The 19,009-nt window shown below is 34.1% G+C and overlaps 1 protein-coding gene across 1 annotated transcript in view; it reads right to left on the bottom strand.

The window, feature by feature from the left end:
- The window catches only part of LOC127542152 (probable E3 ubiquitin-protein ligase HERC6), a 65,250-nt gene that overhangs the window by 32,975 nt on the left and 13,266 nt on the right, over window positions 1-19,009 (bottom strand). Inside the window, exons 6-12 of the mRNA XM_051967726.1 lie at window positions 17,838-17,962; window positions 16,313-16,452; window positions 14,939-15,012; window positions 12,494-12,615; window positions 5,212-5,271; window positions 3,660-3,750; window positions 170-359 (exon numbers count right to left, since the gene is read on the bottom strand). Of these exons, the coding sequence (XP_051823686.1) occupies window positions 170-359; window positions 3,660-3,750; window positions 5,212-5,271; window positions 12,494-12,615; window positions 14,939-15,012; window positions 16,313-16,452; window positions 17,838-17,962 (802 nt within the window). The remainder of the gene's footprint in view (window positions 1-169; window positions 360-3,659; window positions 3,751-5,211; window positions 5,272-12,493; window positions 12,616-14,938; window positions 15,013-16,312; window positions 16,453-17,837; window positions 17,963-19,009) is intronic.

The raw sequence follows: 19,009 nt of genomic DNA on the forward strand, positions 1-19,009 counted from the left end.
CATAATTCTTATTTAAATTTATTAAAGACCAGAAAAATTAAATTAATTGCATTCTTTATCCTAAATAGAACACAATTGATAAAGTCAAAGTTAATAGGAATATTTGCTTATTGTCCAAGAATACCTATTTATGTCCCAGGTAAATCGTACTAAATGTAATTGATCTTACCCAGAACTTTTGATGACCGATCACTCATTTTACAAACAGCTTGTGCAAATGGCATCACTAGAGATCGCCAGTTCTCAAGTTTACGCATTACAGGACATTCTGGGAGTAGAAGGAAAACTAATAAAGCTTCCTGATGTGGAGAATCCAGTGGAAGGACCTTGAGTGTATTATCTCTGAGACAGGTAGTTATCTGTAATCAAAAACATAATGAGAAAATATTCAAATAATAATGTTTACCAAAAGGGCATAGTTCAGGAAAGTGGTATGGACTGAAAGACTCATATCAAAATCTTATCCTTAATGCACTAAAATATACCACACTGGTTTAAAAAAAAGGGGGGAGGGCTTTCTGGAACCAACTATTCAGTTTGTTAAATGTTTATAATATACTTTCTTTTTTTGGGGAGTTGTATTGTATTGGAGTTGTGTTGTATTTTATTTCTCCTTATTTTCAAGTATTAGGCCAGCAAGTAGTTGGGGGATTTATTTCTACATTGTTAGCCTATCGAGATGATGAGAAATTATTGTGGTTCCTATTTCCCCCATACAATATAAAGCTGAACATAATCCTACAAAAAATAGATTTTTAATGAAATAAAGGATGTTCAAGCACTTCTGAGGAAAAAAAGAGAGTTGAATAGGAATTTTGAAGTACAAACACAAGAATCCAGAGGAACCTAAAAAAGGCAAATTCCTCTTCCAATTGCTCAAATAAATTTGCATAAATTTGCCTTTTTTAGGTTCCTCTGGATTCTTGTGTTTGTACTTCAAAATTCCTATTCAACTCTCTTTTTTTCCTCAGAAGTGCTTGAACATCCTTTATATATATATATATGATATAATGATAATATATGAAGAGGGGAAGAAAAAGTTATTTTGCTTTTGCTTTACTATGATAATGAGTAATGTGGGTTGTTGTTGTTTTTTTCCCTTGCCTTTCCTTTTTTCTTTTAATGAAAGGAACAGAAGGATGGAGGAGGAGGAATTAATAATAGTCATTCAAAATAATAATTTTAAAATATCATTTTAAAATGAGCAGAAAGGAAGAAAAAGAAATTCAGAAGCATAAACAGGATGGTTTTAAAAATAATGTGTGACTTTTGAGGAGTGTCAGAGTGAAAGGAGAGAAAGAATAGAATAAATGGGGGGAATACAGTTAGCAATAGTAATTGGAAAAATAATTTTGAAGCAAGTTTCTCTGATGAGGGTCTCATTTCTCAAATATTTCGAGAACTGAGTCAAATTTATTTTTTAAAAAGAACCATTACTTACTTGATAAATAATGAAAAGATATGAACAATTTCCAAAGGGCTATAAAATCATGCATATCCTTTGATCTAACAATATCACTACCAGGCATGAATCCCAAAAGATATTTTTTAAAAAGGAAAAAGACCTATATGTATAAAAATATTTATAGCAGCTCTCTTCTGAGAGAAAGAACTGGAAGTTAAGAGGATGCCCATCAATTAGAGAATAGATGAATAAATCATGGGATGTGATTATGATGGAATATTATTGTTCTAAAAGAATTGATAAGCAAGATGTTCAGAAAAATCTGGAAAGTACTCCATGAACTCAAGGAAAGTGAAATATATAAGGTACAAAGTAGGTTGTGGGATAATCAGCTGTGAATGAATTTGATATTCTTCAGAAATACAGTGATCCAAGACTCCTCTGAAGGATTTGTAATGAAAAATGCAATACATACCTAGAGAAATAACTGATTGTGTCTGAATATAGATTGAAGTATACTCTTTTTTGTAGGGGAGGGAGGAATGTATGTTTTCTTTCACAACATGACAATTATGGAAATGTTTTTCATAATTTCACATGTGCCTTAGGAAAGGAAGTTGAGGATGAGGAAGAGGGGAGAGAATCTAGAATTCAAAGTTTTAAAAACACATGTAAAAAATTGTTTTATTGTAACTGGGGAAAATAAAAAATATCAACTATAAAAAAGAGAGCTGAGTACATTAAAAAATTAAAAATTATTTTGGCTTTACCTACCCATGAAAAATAAATATTACTTCAATTATTTAAAAATAATGCATGAAAAATTCTTATTAATAATATGTAACACTTGTTTTTAAAATAAGGAATATGAAATGAAAATTCATAGAATTCTCTTTTTGTATGCTAGGTCTATGGAAATGATCATTTTGGGGAGGGAGGTTAAGTTTAAATTTTTTAAAATTAATTTAATTTAATTAATTTTTTAATTAAAAAAATAAAAAGAACTGGTTTTGCCCTTCCCTCTCTCCTCCACCAAAATCCAACTTCATTGTATACATCTCGATTTTACATCTTCCAATTTTTTCTTCCCATACTGATTCGTCGAGTCCCAGGTCAATGTTCATGCAGAAGATTCACTTATTACTGCAAAGTCACCGTGAACAAAAGGATCATTTTCCATCTCATTTTTTAAAATAATTTTTCTGATTGTGCTTGCCAACTTTGGCTGTTCTCACCTCAAAATTGACTATTAATTAGGCAATAAGGAAAGAAAATTAGTATTCTTTATAGATGAAATGATGGCATACTTAGAGAATTCTAGCGAGTCAACTAAAAAGCTAATTGAAATAACAACTTTAGAAAAGTTGCAGGATATAAAATAATAAACTCACAAAAATCATCAGCCTTTCTATATATTACCAACAAAGCCCAGCAGCAAGGGATAAAAAAGAGAAAATAACTATACAATATAAAAGTCATGGGAGTGTACCTGCCAAGATAAACTCAAGAACTATATGAACACAATTACAAAAGACTTTTCATGCAGATGAAGTCAGCTCTACACAACTGGAAAAACATATGAATAAATAAATAAATGGAAATAAAAAATATAATAAAAATTATAATTTTGTCTAAATTAATTTACTTATCCAGTGTTATACCAAACTGTGAAAAAAACTATTTTATAGAGCTACACACTGCCTATTATAAACAAAAGGTTAAAAATGAAATTAAAAAATAAAAAATAAACAAAGAGAACCATTTCTGAAATTATGGGAAACTTATGCCATAAAACATATTATTTCCCTTCATATAATATTTTCATAATTTAATAATAATTTGTAGTGTCTTTTCTTCTCCTTATGTGGAATTTTAAAGTTAAAGTGGACATAGAAATCATCTAATCCATTTTAGTAAATTAATAAAAACTGAAGCTCAAGATCACATTAGTAGTTGGTGGAAGATCTGGGATTCAAATTATAGTCTGAGCTCCCAGTCTTTATTTTCCATCATGTTATCAATGTCGAAAAAATGTCACTTAGGTTAATAAATCAGTGAAAGAGTTGGATCTCAGAAGGAGAGTTTCAAATAGGCCATTTTAGGGGGAAAAGTGGTAATATCTTAAACTCACAAATTCTTTTGAATTAAAAATGCATCCATGTCAAATGTCTATAATTAAATTCTTATTCCACATTAGCACATTTTACAAATAAATACACATACACAAGGCACATAGCAAAATAAAGATTACTACCGTTCTTGTAATCCAGTTCTTCCGGATTAATTTATCAAAGACATTTCTTGTCATTTGTAGGTCAACATCATTAGGAATAGTGATGTCAATTCTTTGAAAACAAAAATAATTGCACAAATCAACCAGAGATATGTTCAAATACAATATATTATTACTTTGTTATGTCCATGTATAAATGAAGGATCAGGGAAGGGATGTTACACCTTTAGAAGCAATATTTCTTCTAAAGCTTGCACCCTTCTATATTTTTAGACACCTCCACATTGTGCTATCTAGACTTTAATTATCATCCTCATCTCCACCTAGCCCTGGTACCCCACAACATTGGACTTTACTAAGCTTTCTCCTTATTTTACCTAGAACCAGGACTCCATGCTTCATAATCTATCTCTATCCCAGGCTGATGCATGTCTACTTCCTCTCTGCCTTCCCAAACATACCTCCTTCCAGTTCTTTGATGCCTGCTCCCATATTAAAGTATAAAGTCTTTGAGGCAAACTAGCTGGCTTGCTTGTATTTGTATCAACAGAGAGCCTTGCATACAATAAAGTGTTTAATAATAAATGGTCTTTTTTTATTTAACAGTCCATTTGACATTTTTGTTCATATATTTCAAAGTGAACTTTTTTCAAAAGTCATGTAAAACTCTGCTCGCTATCTTTTGTTTATTCATAAATTATTCATAAAGTCTTTGACAATCCATAAATATGACAAATACTATATTCCATGTTTTTAAATTTTTCTCCTAATTTTCTCCTAATATCTTTCTTTATACCATGTATCCATTTTGACTATCTTGGTAAATGGTGTAAAATATTGGTCTATCCCCAATTTCTGCCATTTTGCTTTCCAGTTTTACCAACAATTTTTAACAAATAATGAATTCTTATCCTCAAATCTCAAGTCTTTGCACATCAAATTGAAGGTAACTAGATTTATTTGTAGCTGTAAATTGTGTGTAAATTACTGTTTTATAAAATATAGTTTAAGATCTAGTACTGCTAAACCTTCTTTTTACATGTTTTTATTATTTCCTTTAATATTCTTGATTTTCTGATCTTCCAAATGAATTTTGTTATTGTTTTTCTAATTCAATAAAATCATTTTTGGTAATTTAATTAGGATGACATATATACTGAAACAGTCAATTTTTAGAAACCCTTCTGAATTTTCTTAATCTATTAATCAACAAGCATTTCTTTTGGGCATCTTTGTACCTATACTATGCTAGGTAAAAAAAAAAAATGAGTACCCTTCCTCATGTGATACTGTGTGTGATATGTGATACTGTGAAAAGACTAGATATGGAATCAGGAAGGTCTGAGTTCAAATCTAGCTTCACATACTTACTAGTTGCTGACCCTGTGTAAGTTACTTTAACTGTCTACCTAAGTTTCCTATCTGTAAGATGGGGATAATAATAATATCTACCTCCCACAGTTGTAATGAGGATCAAATATAATGATATTTATATAGAACTCTGTAAATTTTAAAATACTTAGAAATTATAGCTATTATTCGATTTAATGAAATTAATCATTATCATGATTACCTTTTCTTCAAAAAACTAGCAGTCAGACATGCAGGATGTGAAAATATCTCATGAATCTCCCTACATGAGGAAAAACACAAAAGTTAATTAAAATAAACTATTGTAAAGGGCTGAAACTCTGAGTTGATGCACTGAGGTCAGACAACTGAGCATTTAAGGCTAATTACCAATTGGACAATATGCTTATTAGCATATGCTTGGAAAATGGCTCTTCCCACTATTCTGTGCTGGTTCAATCTTTTGGTGTATACAGAGAATTGTGGGAGGGATTATGGGGTGGGGTAAGACAAGCCAGAGTCACTTTTGGCGGTAGATGAGGAGAAAGGAGGTCAAGGAGATCCTGCATCCATCCTGTTCACTTTTACCCCTAAAAACTAAGAATAAAGTCTAAGGACTTTTGCTTATCCTGATTCCGGCTGATTCTAAGGCATCCAGAGTGCTAACTCAGTCTTTACATTTGGTGCACAATGTGTGGACCAAGGACCCTAATTTCACTGAAGTCCCCAGTGACCAGGAAATAGGGTAAATATTTTAATAGACAAACAGGGAACTTACTTTGTTAAGGGCTAAACTAGTAACCTTTTCTAGTTGTTTGATATAGAAATCTTCAAAGACCTGAACAAGGCTTGTACTCTTTATGGAGCTACATCAACTTATGTTAAGATGTTATTACAGAATTTGGCTTATGAAGTCTTAATGTCTAGGGACTGGAAATCTATAGCAAGGACATGCTTAAAACCTGGACAAAACTTGTTGTGGCTTTCTGAATATAGTGAGCTCTCTAGGATACAAACCCAACAAAATAGTCAAAATGGAATTAATGCTCCAATCACCTATGACCAACTAGCAGGTGTAGGTTTTTATGCAGAAGTTTCAGTACAGATTAACTACCCCATAGCAGCATATGAGCAAATTGCTGCTGCTGCTGCTATCAAAGCATGGGCTTTTCTCCCTGCTTAAAACGACAAGGGTGAGACCTTCACAAAAATTGCACAAGGGCCAAATGAACCCTTTGCTGATTTTGTGGGACGTTTGCAGACTGCTGTCATACAAACTAATGGTGAAAATGCAGTAACAGAAATTATGATAAGGCAACTTGCTAAAGAAAATGCTAATGGGGTTTGTAGAAGAATTATACTAGGACTACGTAAGGATGCTCCTTTAGAGAGATCATAAGACACTATGCTTCAGTGGGCACTAATGCCTTTTATAGCCAGGCTATGATGCATACTTCCCAAGATCTGAGCATGGGAAGACAAGGTCCCTTTTGGCAAGGGACTTCCAGAGAGACTCATCAATGCTTTCAGTGTGGTAAAGTAGGGCATCTGAAAGCTCAAGGTTGGTACAGAGACAGAGTGAGAAAACAGGGTGGGAGAACAAGACCCAAAACCCCATGTCCAAAATGCAACAGAGGCTTCCATTGGACATCAGAATGTAGACTGATTCAGGAAAACGGGATGAGGGGCCCAGTTCCAGGGCCCCAGGCAAAAAATACTTGGGGCATGATGGCAACCGATGCTACACCCAGAGAATGCCTAGAAGCCCAGTATCCAGACATGACCAATCAGTCAGGAAGCCATATGATGGGAGAAGGGGATTACACAATCAATCAGCCAGCAAGCAACTGGATGGGAGAAAGGGATTACAATTGGGGAGAATAGAGTTCTATGCAGCTGGGATAACTGAGATACCTTCTGGAGAGGTGAAATCTGTTCCTCTCCAGCCTATGGATGCCTTGCCTCCAGGCAGAGTAGGCTTGACCATTTCACCTCCTGAAAGTATGTACAAAACAGTGTCCATCTACACACTGATATGGGAAACTGGGGAATGTGTAGATAATAACCCAGTCACTAACACAGGTAGACAATTGTGTGACTTATCAACCAGGAGAAGTAATAGCATCAGGTTTACTGATACACACTCCTAATAGGCAATCTGGTGATAGTTGCCCAGATTTTTGACTCCAAGCAACAAAGTCCAGGAATATACTAGACAGCAGCTGTGACAGCTGACTGACCTAAGCTCACTATCTATATAAATGGCATACCATTAGAAGGATTCGTAGATATGGGTGCAGATCATACAGTCATTAGAGGTGCCAACTGGCCCTGTCACTGGCCAAAGATTAAGGCAGACACCTATATGTCTGGAGTAGGAGGATCAATAGCAGCTGAAGTTAGTGCTACCCCTTTGAGATGGACTTTTGAAGATGAAACAGGAGTTTTTACCCCTTTTATAGTTGAAAAATCCCCATTAATCTGTGGGGAAGAGACATTTTACAACAATTAGGATTACAAATGAGTACCTTGATTTTTTAGGCAGGGCTGCTGTTAAAGGCCTGCCAACATTTTCACTTGTTCCCATCCAATGGAAAACTGATACATCAGTGTGGATAGAACAGTGGCCCTTAGTAATTTAGGTCTTATTAGATATAATACAGGAGCAACTTGACCAAGGACACTTACAATCTTCTCTAAGTCCTTGGAATTCCCCTGTATTTGTTGTAAAAAAGAAATCTGAAAAATGGAGGATGTTGACTGATTTAAGAAAAGTAAATGAACAGATGGAAACTATGGGAACTCTTTAGCTTGGATTTCCATTTCCTACTTAGTTGCCTAGAGAATGGCTTCTTTGGGTTATACTCATTAAGGATTGTTTCTATTCTATCCCTCTAGATAAGGAGGATATGAAAAGATTTTCCTTTTCAGTGCCCAGCGTTAACTTAGCTGAGTCCTATAAAAGATATAAATGAACAGTTTTGCCACAGGGAATGACACAGCCCTACTATGTGTCAAATGTATGTTGCTGCTGCTCTTACTCCAGTAAGAAAAGCATTTCCAAAAGTTATATTATTACATTACATGGATGATCTCTTGAGGTGTTCACCTGAAGAGTAGATGTTATAAGCATGTCTACAAAAGACCATAGAAACACTAAGGAACTACAAATTGCATATAGCTCCAGAAAAAATTCAAAGGCATGTTCCTTTTCAATATTTAGGATACGAAATATATCCTAAGGTGCTTACAGTACAAAAATTTTCCTTAAGAACAGAGAAGCTAAACATTTTAAATGACTTTCAGAAATGATAGGAGATATCCAATGTATGCATCCAGTGTTAGGCTTGACTACCTATTGGTTGCAACCATTATATGACATCACCACATCAGCTTACAAAAGAAGCTCAAGAGGCTTTGAGAGAAGTTAAACTGGCTTTATCCAATGTGGTTGTCACTCAAAAACCCTTGGAAATATCAGTTTTTGCTACACAAGAGGCACCCACAGCAGTCTTTCATCAAGGAGACAGTGTGATAGAGTGGGTGAACCTCCCAGCACAACCAGAAGAAAGCCTTACTTCTTACCCAGTGCTTGTGGCTAGAATTTTATTAAAGGCCATTAAGCAAGCAGTACAATTATCTGGGAGAAGACCTGATAAGATATACACCTTTTATACTAATGCACAAATTAATGTATGCTGTGAAACCATCCCAGAGTGGGAAATTTTATTGCCCACAGCTCCAAATTTTACACACAGGTCTTCATTAAAGATAACCAGACTATTACATAATTGGCGATGGATTCTTGAAGAGAAGGTTTTTAAAATTCCTCTTAAAGGACCAACTATCTTTACAGATCCATCAAAACATAACATTTGTGCTGTATACTCTTGTGACTTAATTATAGAGTAGTCAGAACTCCTTTTCAGTCCGCTTAGCGGTACAAAGAATTATCATAGCCCAAATAAAATTTTCAGCTTCTAATATATATCAGCTCTTTGAGGAACTTCAAGAGCAAGTGAGAAAGGATCCAGCTAAGATTTATATCTTGCATGTCCACTCTCATAGTGGACTTCCAGGTCCCATTTTTGATGGTAATTCAAAGGCAGATAGCCTTCTAACTATGTTGGCCAATACTCCTTTATTTCAAGAAGCCCAAGAATCTCATTTTAAATATTATCAGGCTGCTCAAGCTTTATGTTTACAATTTGTAATAACAAGAGAGGAAGCTAGGAGCATAGTAAAAGCCTGTACAGATTGCCTTTCTTTCCATGCTCCTACACTGCCTCCAGGAAAGAACCCTCGAGGTTTGAGACCCAGTGAAATTTGGCAAATGGATGTGACCCATTATAAATCTTTTGGTCCTCTGCCTTTTATCCATGTTGTGGTAGACACCTTTTCAGGATTCGCTTTTGCAATACCAGCAGCAAAAGAGACAGTCTGAATGGTCACTGAATTCCTTATCCAAGCATTTGCAATTATGGGTGTGCCACAAGCAATAAAAACAGATAATGGACTGGCATGTACTTCTAAATATCTTGCACACTTTTGTAAAAGTATAAGATTTTACACACTACTGGCATACCCTTTAATCCTCAAGGACAGGCAATAGTAGAGAGGAGAAACAGAGACATTAAGACACACCTCCAAAAACAAAAGAAAGGGGGAGTCACAGGTAATCCTAGAGAACTTCTAAATCTAGCCCTTTATACTATTAATTTCTTGATTTTTGACAAAGATGCACTGGCTTCAGCAGACAGCTTTTATAACCCATCGGAAGGGCAGTGTCCAGTGTGAGCAGCTCCACTATCTTTAGATAATTGCCAGGTAATGTGGAGAGACCCAGAAAGTGGTGAATGGAAGGGACTAGATAGGTTAACTGCTTGGGGGAATAGGGTTTGCTTGTATCTCTACAGGTGGAGAAGGAGCCGTCTTTGCCTTGTCCATCGGAGAGAGACGGAGCAGACCCTTGAAACGAAGGAGAAGAACCAAGAAACATTGGGAGGTTCCATTGCTGACTGTGCCCACCATTGAATGAACATGGCAGTTATGGTGCCATCAAAATTTGTTGGACTTGAAAACCCTCAGGAATCATTGGAATCCCTGAGACATGATAAGACTGTTGTAGGACTTCAAAACCCTCAGGAATCATTGGATTCTCTGAGACATGATAAGACTGTTGCAGGACTTGAAAATCCTCAGGAATCATTGGATTCTCTGAGATATGATAAGACTGTTGTAGGACTTGAAAACCCTCAGGAATCATTGGATTTTCTGAGAAATGATAAGACTGTTGCCAGACTTCAAAACCTGCAGGAATCATTGGATTCCCTAACACATAAAAAGACTGTTGCAGGACTTCAAAAACTTGTGGGGATCATTGGATATCTTGACACATGAAGCAATGGACAATAGATTGGTTTTGGACTATCTCTTGGCTGCTAAGAAGGCGTATGTGTGAATGTTGTTTACATACCCTCCTTCTAGGACTTCTGGAAATCTCTTAAGGCTAATATAAATCACATTGATTTATATTGTTTGTTATATCACTACTTGCATGTACAATTCATGTTTGTTGCACTACATTGAGCCTGCACCGGCTGTGGGGAGAGTCATCACTAATAGTGTGTGTTATTGCTATGTGCTTGTGTAATACCTCCCATGCTGATGGGTTTGTGCCTACCGGTTTCTAATAAGACCCTTCAGCCCAGAAATCCGCTAGCAATCCCCACTTCCCTTTGGTGCTTTTTATCTCCCTTCCTGAGATGTCAGGGAGGACATGATCATCTCTTTTGTGGGGTTCTCACCTCTCTGAGAAGTCAGGGATGGTGTGAACACCTGTGTTCTAAAATAAAAGAAAATGGGAGATGTAGAGAGCTGAAACTCTGAGTTGGACAACCGAGCACTTAAGGCTAACTACCCAATTGGACAATACTCTATGGGCATGTGCTTGGAAAATGGCCCTTCCCACTATTCTGTGCTAGTTCAATCTTTTGGTGTATACAGAGAATTGTGGGAGGGAATAGGGGGTGGAGTAAGACAAGCCAGAGTCACTTTGGGGGTAGAAGAAGAGAAGAAAGGTCAGGAGATCTTGTGTCCGTCTTGTTCACTTCTACCCCTAAAAACCAAGGACTTTTACTTATCCTGACTCTGGCTGATTCTAAGGTATTCAGGGTGCTAACTCAGTTTTCACAAACTATGAAGCATATTTCTCCATAGTTCCTGTTTTCATGATCAATTATAGCATAAATTACCTACAACTTTTCTATGTATAGACAACTATGTATAGGAAGTCTAAAATATAACATATATGAAGTTTGATTTAGGAGTTATCCAAGAAGAATTTAGTTTTAACATGTACAAATATATCTAATTTACATAAGACACATATCCCCCCAAAAAAAGAAATGTGGGTAAACCTAGAGTTGTGAATATAAGATATCAATAAAACAATTACATTTTACAGGAAAAATTCTTAACTTTCTTACTTAGAAGATCACAGATTTAGTGCCATGAAGAACTTCAGAGATTTAGTTTACCTCCATCTTTCACACATGAAGAAACCAAGGCCAATAAAGATTAAATAATTTGGTCAAGCAGGCAGACTTGAACATTGAGTCTCTGACACAGTACCACAATATCTGCTAGAGCTTGGTTGTTTTTTTTTTTTGGGGGGGGACGGGGGTTGTTTTGGATGCACTTGGTATCAGTGACTTGCTTTGTTACACAGATAGTAAGGGGCTGAGTCTAGATTTGAAATCAGATCTTTCTGACTAAAGAGCCTATGCTCTATCCACTGAGTCATCTCACTATGTCATAGTGCTTGTTTTTTAAAATGATTTAACTCAAGTGGCATCTATCCTACTGTAAAAATTCAAAGAGGAAGCTGCTATAAGTTCTATTATTATATACAGACACGAAAAAGGGTCAGTGAAGGTGATTGTAGAATCAAATTGCCCAAGATTTCCTAGATCTCAGTCAGATATTGATGATGGCAATAATAAACAGTAGTAATTTATTTATATATTGCTTGACAGTTTACAATTTGCTTATTAATAATGGTAATTGTATCTTCCTAGACTTCAATTTCCTTATCTGAAAAATGGGAAGGGGAAATTTAGTGCAGTGGAAAAAGCATTTAATTTAAAGTTAGAGGATATGGGTTCAAATCTTTCTACTGATACCTAATACCTTCTTGGAGAAGTTACCTAATTTTTCTAGACCTTAGTTTCCTCATCTGTAAAGTGAGGAAGTTGAATTAGATGGTAACTAAGTCTCTTCTGACTCTAAAACAATGATCTATTGATCAAATGATCTGTAATGGTTCTTTCATATAAAAAATTTATGAGTCTATTTTTTCTATGGGGGATTTATAACAAAGGATCAATTTTCTCTTGTTTCTTTTCTTTCTTTGTCTTTCAAGTAATGACATTTAAGATATACTCTTCCAGCATAGTCTTAAACCTTGTTGTAAGAAGGGAGAAAAAAGTAGAGTAAAGAGCAACCTTATTGACTCCTCATGTTCTTCACTTCCAATTTTCACTGTGGTCCATTTCCTAATCAGGGTTTGGTTAATCTGGCTGATTTGCTGTAGGCTTCTTCCAGTGGCACACGAAGAACTAACATCCTCCAAAAGGAGAAAAAAATGAAAAACCATATGAACAGAGATATAAATGTCAGGATATTGCATTTGACATTAACACAACTGCCACCTTATTAAGCAACTAAAGGTGGCTTCTTTGACAACTTCAGTTAAGTCAGTCATTTAGCATTTTAACCTACTTTGGAGTTAAATGTCCCAAATGAAAGATGTCTCAATCATTTTTTAAATTTTAAAGTGATTTTTAAAATTTTAAGTGATCATTTTCAAAAGGTCCAGCTCTTGGCTAAACATTTTGCTTTACCTTCCAAAGCCTTTGTCACGAGGAAAGAAATTCTGAATTATTTCTTTCTCTGCATTATTATTATCATGTCTCTGATGCCAAAATGAGGCTTATTGAAGAAGGACATGCTTAGCAGAGTCATGTCATAAGTGAACAAACACTCTATGTAGAGGAATCATTATTTGTCTTTAAAAGAAAATTAAGTTTTAATCGTAGGTAGGTTTACTAAGTTTAAAAAAGTGGACTTGATTTCAATAGTGACAAACAAATAGAAAAAGGGTTTTGTGGAATGCCTGTGGATTTAGTTTTAAAATGTAAAACTATTCATGTTTTATTGTATTTTTATATATTTTATAAATTACTTCCCCACTACATTTTTATCTAGTTCTATTATCACTCAGAAATATTGTGGGCAGGATACAATGTGAAGATTGCATTTTTAACGTCTACCCGACATAAGGAAGATATAGTCTTAGAAAATTGTCTGGAAAACTCTGAGGTACCACTTCATTTTTCTTAGATTGGCTAAGATGACAGGAAAAGATAATAATGAATGTTGGAGGGGATGTGGGAAAACTGGGACACTGATGCATTTTTGGTGGAATTGTGAACTGATCCAACCATTCCAGAGAGCAATTTGGAACTATGCCCAAAGGTCCATCAAACTGTACATACTCTTTGATCCAACAGTATTTCTACAGGGTCTGTATCCCAAAGAGATCACAAAAGAGAGGAAAGGACTCTTTTATGCAAAAATGTTTGTAACAGCCTTTTTTTATAATGGTAAGGAACTGTAAATTGAATGGATATCCTTCAGTTGGGGAATGGTTGAAAAAATTAAGGTATATGAATACAATGGAGAATTATTATTCTATAAGAAATGATGAGCAGGCTGATTTCAGAAAAGCCTGGAAAAACTTACATGAACTGTTGCTAAGTGAAGGGGGCAGAACCAAGAGAACACTATACACAATAAAAGCAAGATTATGTGATGATCGACTGTGATAGACTTGGCTCTTTTCAACAATGAGATGGTTTATCCAGTAGAATTGGGATGGAAAGTACCCACATCCAGGGAGAATTATGAAGTCTGAATGTGAATCAAAGCACAGTATTTTCATCTTTTTGTTGTTGTTGTTCTTGTTTATTTGCTTGGGTTTTTTTTTTTTTCCTTTCTTCTTTTGTTCTGATTTTTTTTTTTTTGCACAGCACAAAACATGTGGAAATATTTTTAGAGGAACTGCACAAATGTAGCCTATATAGGATTGCTTGCTGTCTTGGGGAGGAAGGAGGGGAAAGGAAAGGGAGAGAACTTTGGAACACAGAGTTTTACAGAAATGAATGTTGAAAGCTATCTTTGCATGTGTTTGGAAAAATAAAATTATATACATATACATATGTGTATATATATATATATATATATATATATATATATATGAAGAAATTTGTCTGCATACAATGAAAGATTAAGTGATTTGCCTAAGGCACATAACAAGTATAGCAGAGATAGGGCTTGCACTGGGCTCTTATTGACTCTATGGCCAGTTCTCTAGCCATTATGCTATCTCATACATCCTCTCTCTTAAGACTAAGCATATAAAATGAAAATGTGTCATCTAATGTAAATTCTTTTATGTAAATATTTTAAATATCACTTCCTAATGGCCAGTTCTCTAGCCATTATGCTATCTCATACGTCCTCTCTCTTAAGACTAAGCATATAAAATGAAAATGTGTCATCTAATGTAAATTCTTTTATGTAAATATTTTAAATATCACTTCCTAATGTAATGGTAAATTCTACTATTAAACAGATTTTGAGTTGCTTGAATTTAGAACAAAAACAAATGAAGAATTTTCTAATATACTATTATTCATTAAAGACCCATGAGAAAAATGATTTTTTAAAAAAACATGCTAACCAAATATACACTCAATCTTCTTTATGTTGTGAGATAGAAATAAAATTTGAATATGAATCCATTAAGATCAAACGATGCTTTAAATATTGCCCTGAAAAGCTGAGCAAAGAATTAACAAATGAATCAGAAAACATAAGAGATATACCTCCGACTGGATGGTGGTCACAAAATTGGAATTTGCTCCAGCAAAAATATCTTTTACTCGAACACCTGTAAAGTCTGAAAGAATGACATAAAACTGAGTTGGGTGTGTCCTTGACTACAAGGGAATGTAATGAAACAAAGCTGATGTGTTTTGGTGTAAATTAGATGATATTTATGCCCTTGATTTATGACTTAGAAACATAGATTCAAAGAATCATGGATTTGAGCTGAAAGGGACTTTTTAACTCATGTAATTCAACCCTCCCATATTATAGATAAGGAAACTGATATTCAGAGAGGTTAGGGGATTTACAGAGTGCTAGATGGTTCTTCAGGATCAAGATTCATACCCTGGCCTTCTAATTCCAAATATTTGGCCTTTCCCCTTGAATTATGTATAATTTTAAACTTTTTAAATAAATATAAAATTATGGAAAGGTCAACGCATTGTTTGTGAAATTGTGAACTAATCTACCTAGTCTAGAAAGCAATCTGGAATTATACTAAAAAAAAGTGACTAACATTTATTATATTCTTTGTCCCAGAAATGTTACTGTTAGACATATTCCCCAAGGAAGTCCAAGACAGGAAGTCATACATACAACAAAATGTGTATTTTTTGTTATAGCAAAGAATTGGAAACAAAGTTGATATAATTGTTGAGAATGGGCTGAACAAACTGTGGAAAAGAAATGTAATAGATTCTTACTTCACCATAAGAACCAATGAATTATCAAGAAAGGATAGGCCTTCTCTAGAGCAGAGTGGGAAGAGAGGGACAAAATTCAGAATTGCAAATGTAACAAAAAATAAAATAAAATTTACCAAAAAAAAGCATAGAAAGATATATTCAAATAAAAGTAAACAGATCCAAGAAAACAATGTACTTAATGACTATATCAATATCAATAATTGAAAGAAAAAGCAACGAAAAAGCTGTATAATTATTATGATCAAATTATTATGATTAAAGGCTCCAAAGACATTTAAAAAAGTTATCTCCCCTCCCTTCATTGCAAAAGTGGGGGTATATGGGAATAGAACATTGATTATAATATTGGAATGAGCTGTTGGAACTGCTTTTTCTTTTCCCCCTCTTTTTTGTTCTTTGTTAAAAGGAATAACTAATCAGATGGTAAAGGAAGAGGGATGTATTTGAAAATAAAGGTAACATAAAAACAAAAGTTACCTATATAAACTTTTAAAGAATTAAAAGCCATAGATTTGTTGACTGTAAGAAGCACTGCATAAGAAAGTTTACAAAATTTAGGATTTAAAGTTCTAAAACAAAAAATTAGCTTTGCAAGATCTTGAAGAAAGAAGCTGAATAATCCCTCTTTTTCTCAAAGAACAGAAGATCCTTAATCCTTCTTACCATTGGAAGAAATCAAGTTGCTAATATTGAAGTTCTGTTCTAGGCTGCCTTGCTGCAAAGAGTTGTTCAAATGTCTTTGAGATCCACAACCAAAAGAAAGTACCTGGCCAGAGGTGTAGGCATATGCAAGAGTATGATAACTGTTAGAAAAGTAACACATTAGAAATTAAATTATAGTACCTGTTTTTAATTCTAATGAAAGGTAAAGTTTCTTAGCAATACAGTATCAGTTAGTTTTTGTAATGTACCCAATGCCATAGCAAAATTCCACTCTTAGAGTAGTGACATCTCTGAATATTATCAAATACTTACACATTTAATATTCAAGTTCATCTCAATTTTTAAAAACATTTTTCTAAGTTCCTACAGTATACACAGGACCATACTAGGCACAAGAGATAACAAAGATGAAAAATAACATATCCTCAACTTTATTATTAACCTGCAAAGATGGATAACTCTTAGTCATGAGGTTTTTACTGCATGTGGTTCCCATGAAATCAAATCCAAAATATTGTTACATTAGCTCTCATATGGGAAGGGCATTTTAATAAGTGTTGTGTGGTACATTAAAGAAGGTGCATTTAAGAGAAATAAATTTAAATACTTTCATTGAACTGGGTGGATAATGAATAAAAACTTCCCTTAAAATTAGATCTTGCAAAATTTTATTTTATTTTTACCTAGAAATTATTTATAGTTTGAATTACACTAATGTAACACCTGTTTCACTAGACTCTGTCAAAACAGACTACAGATACTATTACTGTATCTTTCAGAGCCAATTTTAACTGGAAGTCTGGTGAGACTATTTATAGACTTTGAAGCTGAAGTTTATTTTCCTTACATTGCTAGAAAGAAGCTAGGAGAAAGAAAGAGAATAGAGCAAATATCTTTATTGATGGGACTAGCTTAATCTTTATCTTGCAAATACAAAAAAAAAGATTGTTCTTACAAAGTATTATAATTAACTTTTAATTTCACAAACTGAATGTTGTGGAACTATGTTCTCAAAAAGTGAAATCATTTAGTACTACCATGAGGGTTTGAGATAACCCTGATGATGATTATCCTCACAAATAAAATACTATTAATAATTATGTCTTTATTTCATTATTGATTCTGCTATTAATAAATTCTATGTTCAGTAACTTTAATGTTTATTTGATCCTAGACTGAGAGACTTGATATAGAGTGATAGTAATGAGTATTAGGAAAGGAAGTTTCTCCAATTTTTAAATAAATAACAATTTATGAATTAATAAAGACTCATCTTAGGGAATTAAGAGATGATGAAATTTTATTAACTGAGTTAACATATATCCCTGAATTATGCTAGAGTTCAAAATAATAAAATGCAATATAGAAACAATGAATCAAATTGCAGCCCAGAATTAACCTTTAAAGAGTCACATATGTCAGGCACAAAAACATTAATATGCATTAAAACTAATGGTATAAAAGATTTCTGGATATCAAAATATCAAATTTGAATTTGCTTATGCCAAAGAATATACATTATTACCTTCCACAAGCTATTTGAGAAAATAAATCAGCTGACTCTACAATCTGAGGAACCCTCGTCTTAGAAATCAGTCCATGTCCCAGTTGTCCAGAGTTATTGCTTCCAAATGTTAACACTTTACCATCCTGTAAGGAGCAGATTAGTTTTTAATTAGTAACAGGAAACAAAAAATTAAAGAGTATAGTTGCAAGTAGTGCTATTTTTGTGTATTGAACATGAAAAATCCCAGGCATTAACCAGAAAGCTAGCTCAAGAATAGTAACATTTCTTCATGTTATTTTTTTTTATTTTCCTAAAAAATAATTTCTCTTCAAAAGAGTTTATTGGTTAAAAAGGATACTTATCACTTGCCATTGCTTCTTGGCTATTACTCCACATGTACCTATCAGTTTTGTAAAATTTTTTAAAAAGCTTTTGAAACCAAATCATAACAAAAGTTTTTTTTTTAATATTTGAAATTTCACAAGCAACTTTCAAACAATATCACTTATTCTCAATTTAATTGTAGAATCCCTTTTCATTAGATTGCATAGACAAATTAGGGGGATAAAGAAAGAAGAAATAAAAGTTGACTTAGGACTGAACCTCAAAACTAAGGAAATACTATTTGATAGTGGATGAAATATGGATAAACCATGAAGGGACAACTAGGTGACCATTTTCCAAAATGTAATGCTGTGGATTCCTGCTGAGGTACTGGGTAGGTCTCTAAAGTGAGGACTGTCAAATTGTGGCTCATAAAAATGTAAAAGACAACTTTTAGCTTTAAGCTCAAAAAGAATGGATAGTGTGTGATGCAGTTTGCTGACTCCTATTCAGAAATTCTTTCAGACCCTGAAAGTCTTTGATGCTATTGCTCCGTTTGCAAGTTAGGGCCTCAGCTCATGGCACTAGCAGTCCAGGCAGGGTTACACTTGGACTCTAGAGAAACCTAAGTTCAAGTTTCATCTCCACCATTTTCTAGCTGTAAGTATCCAAAAATGGACAAGTATCTAGATCTTCTGCGTCTCAGTTTCTTCACTGACAAAAGGGGAATGAGGATAATGATAATATCTGCATTAGAAGGATTTTTTTTTAGAATCATAAGATCTTTTTCTTCAGTTTTGTTTTTTAAAAAATAAACATGTATTTATTTTCTCTTCCTTATGCTCCTCCCTCCCCCAACATTGGAC

This window comes from Antechinus flavipes, chromosome 6 (genome assembly GCF_016432865.1).
Source record: "Antechinus flavipes isolate AdamAnt ecotype Samford, QLD, Australia chromosome 6, AdamAnt_v2, whole genome shotgun sequence".
Taxonomy (NCBI): domain Eukaryota; kingdom Metazoa; phylum Chordata; class Mammalia; order Dasyuromorphia; family Dasyuridae; genus Antechinus; species Antechinus flavipes.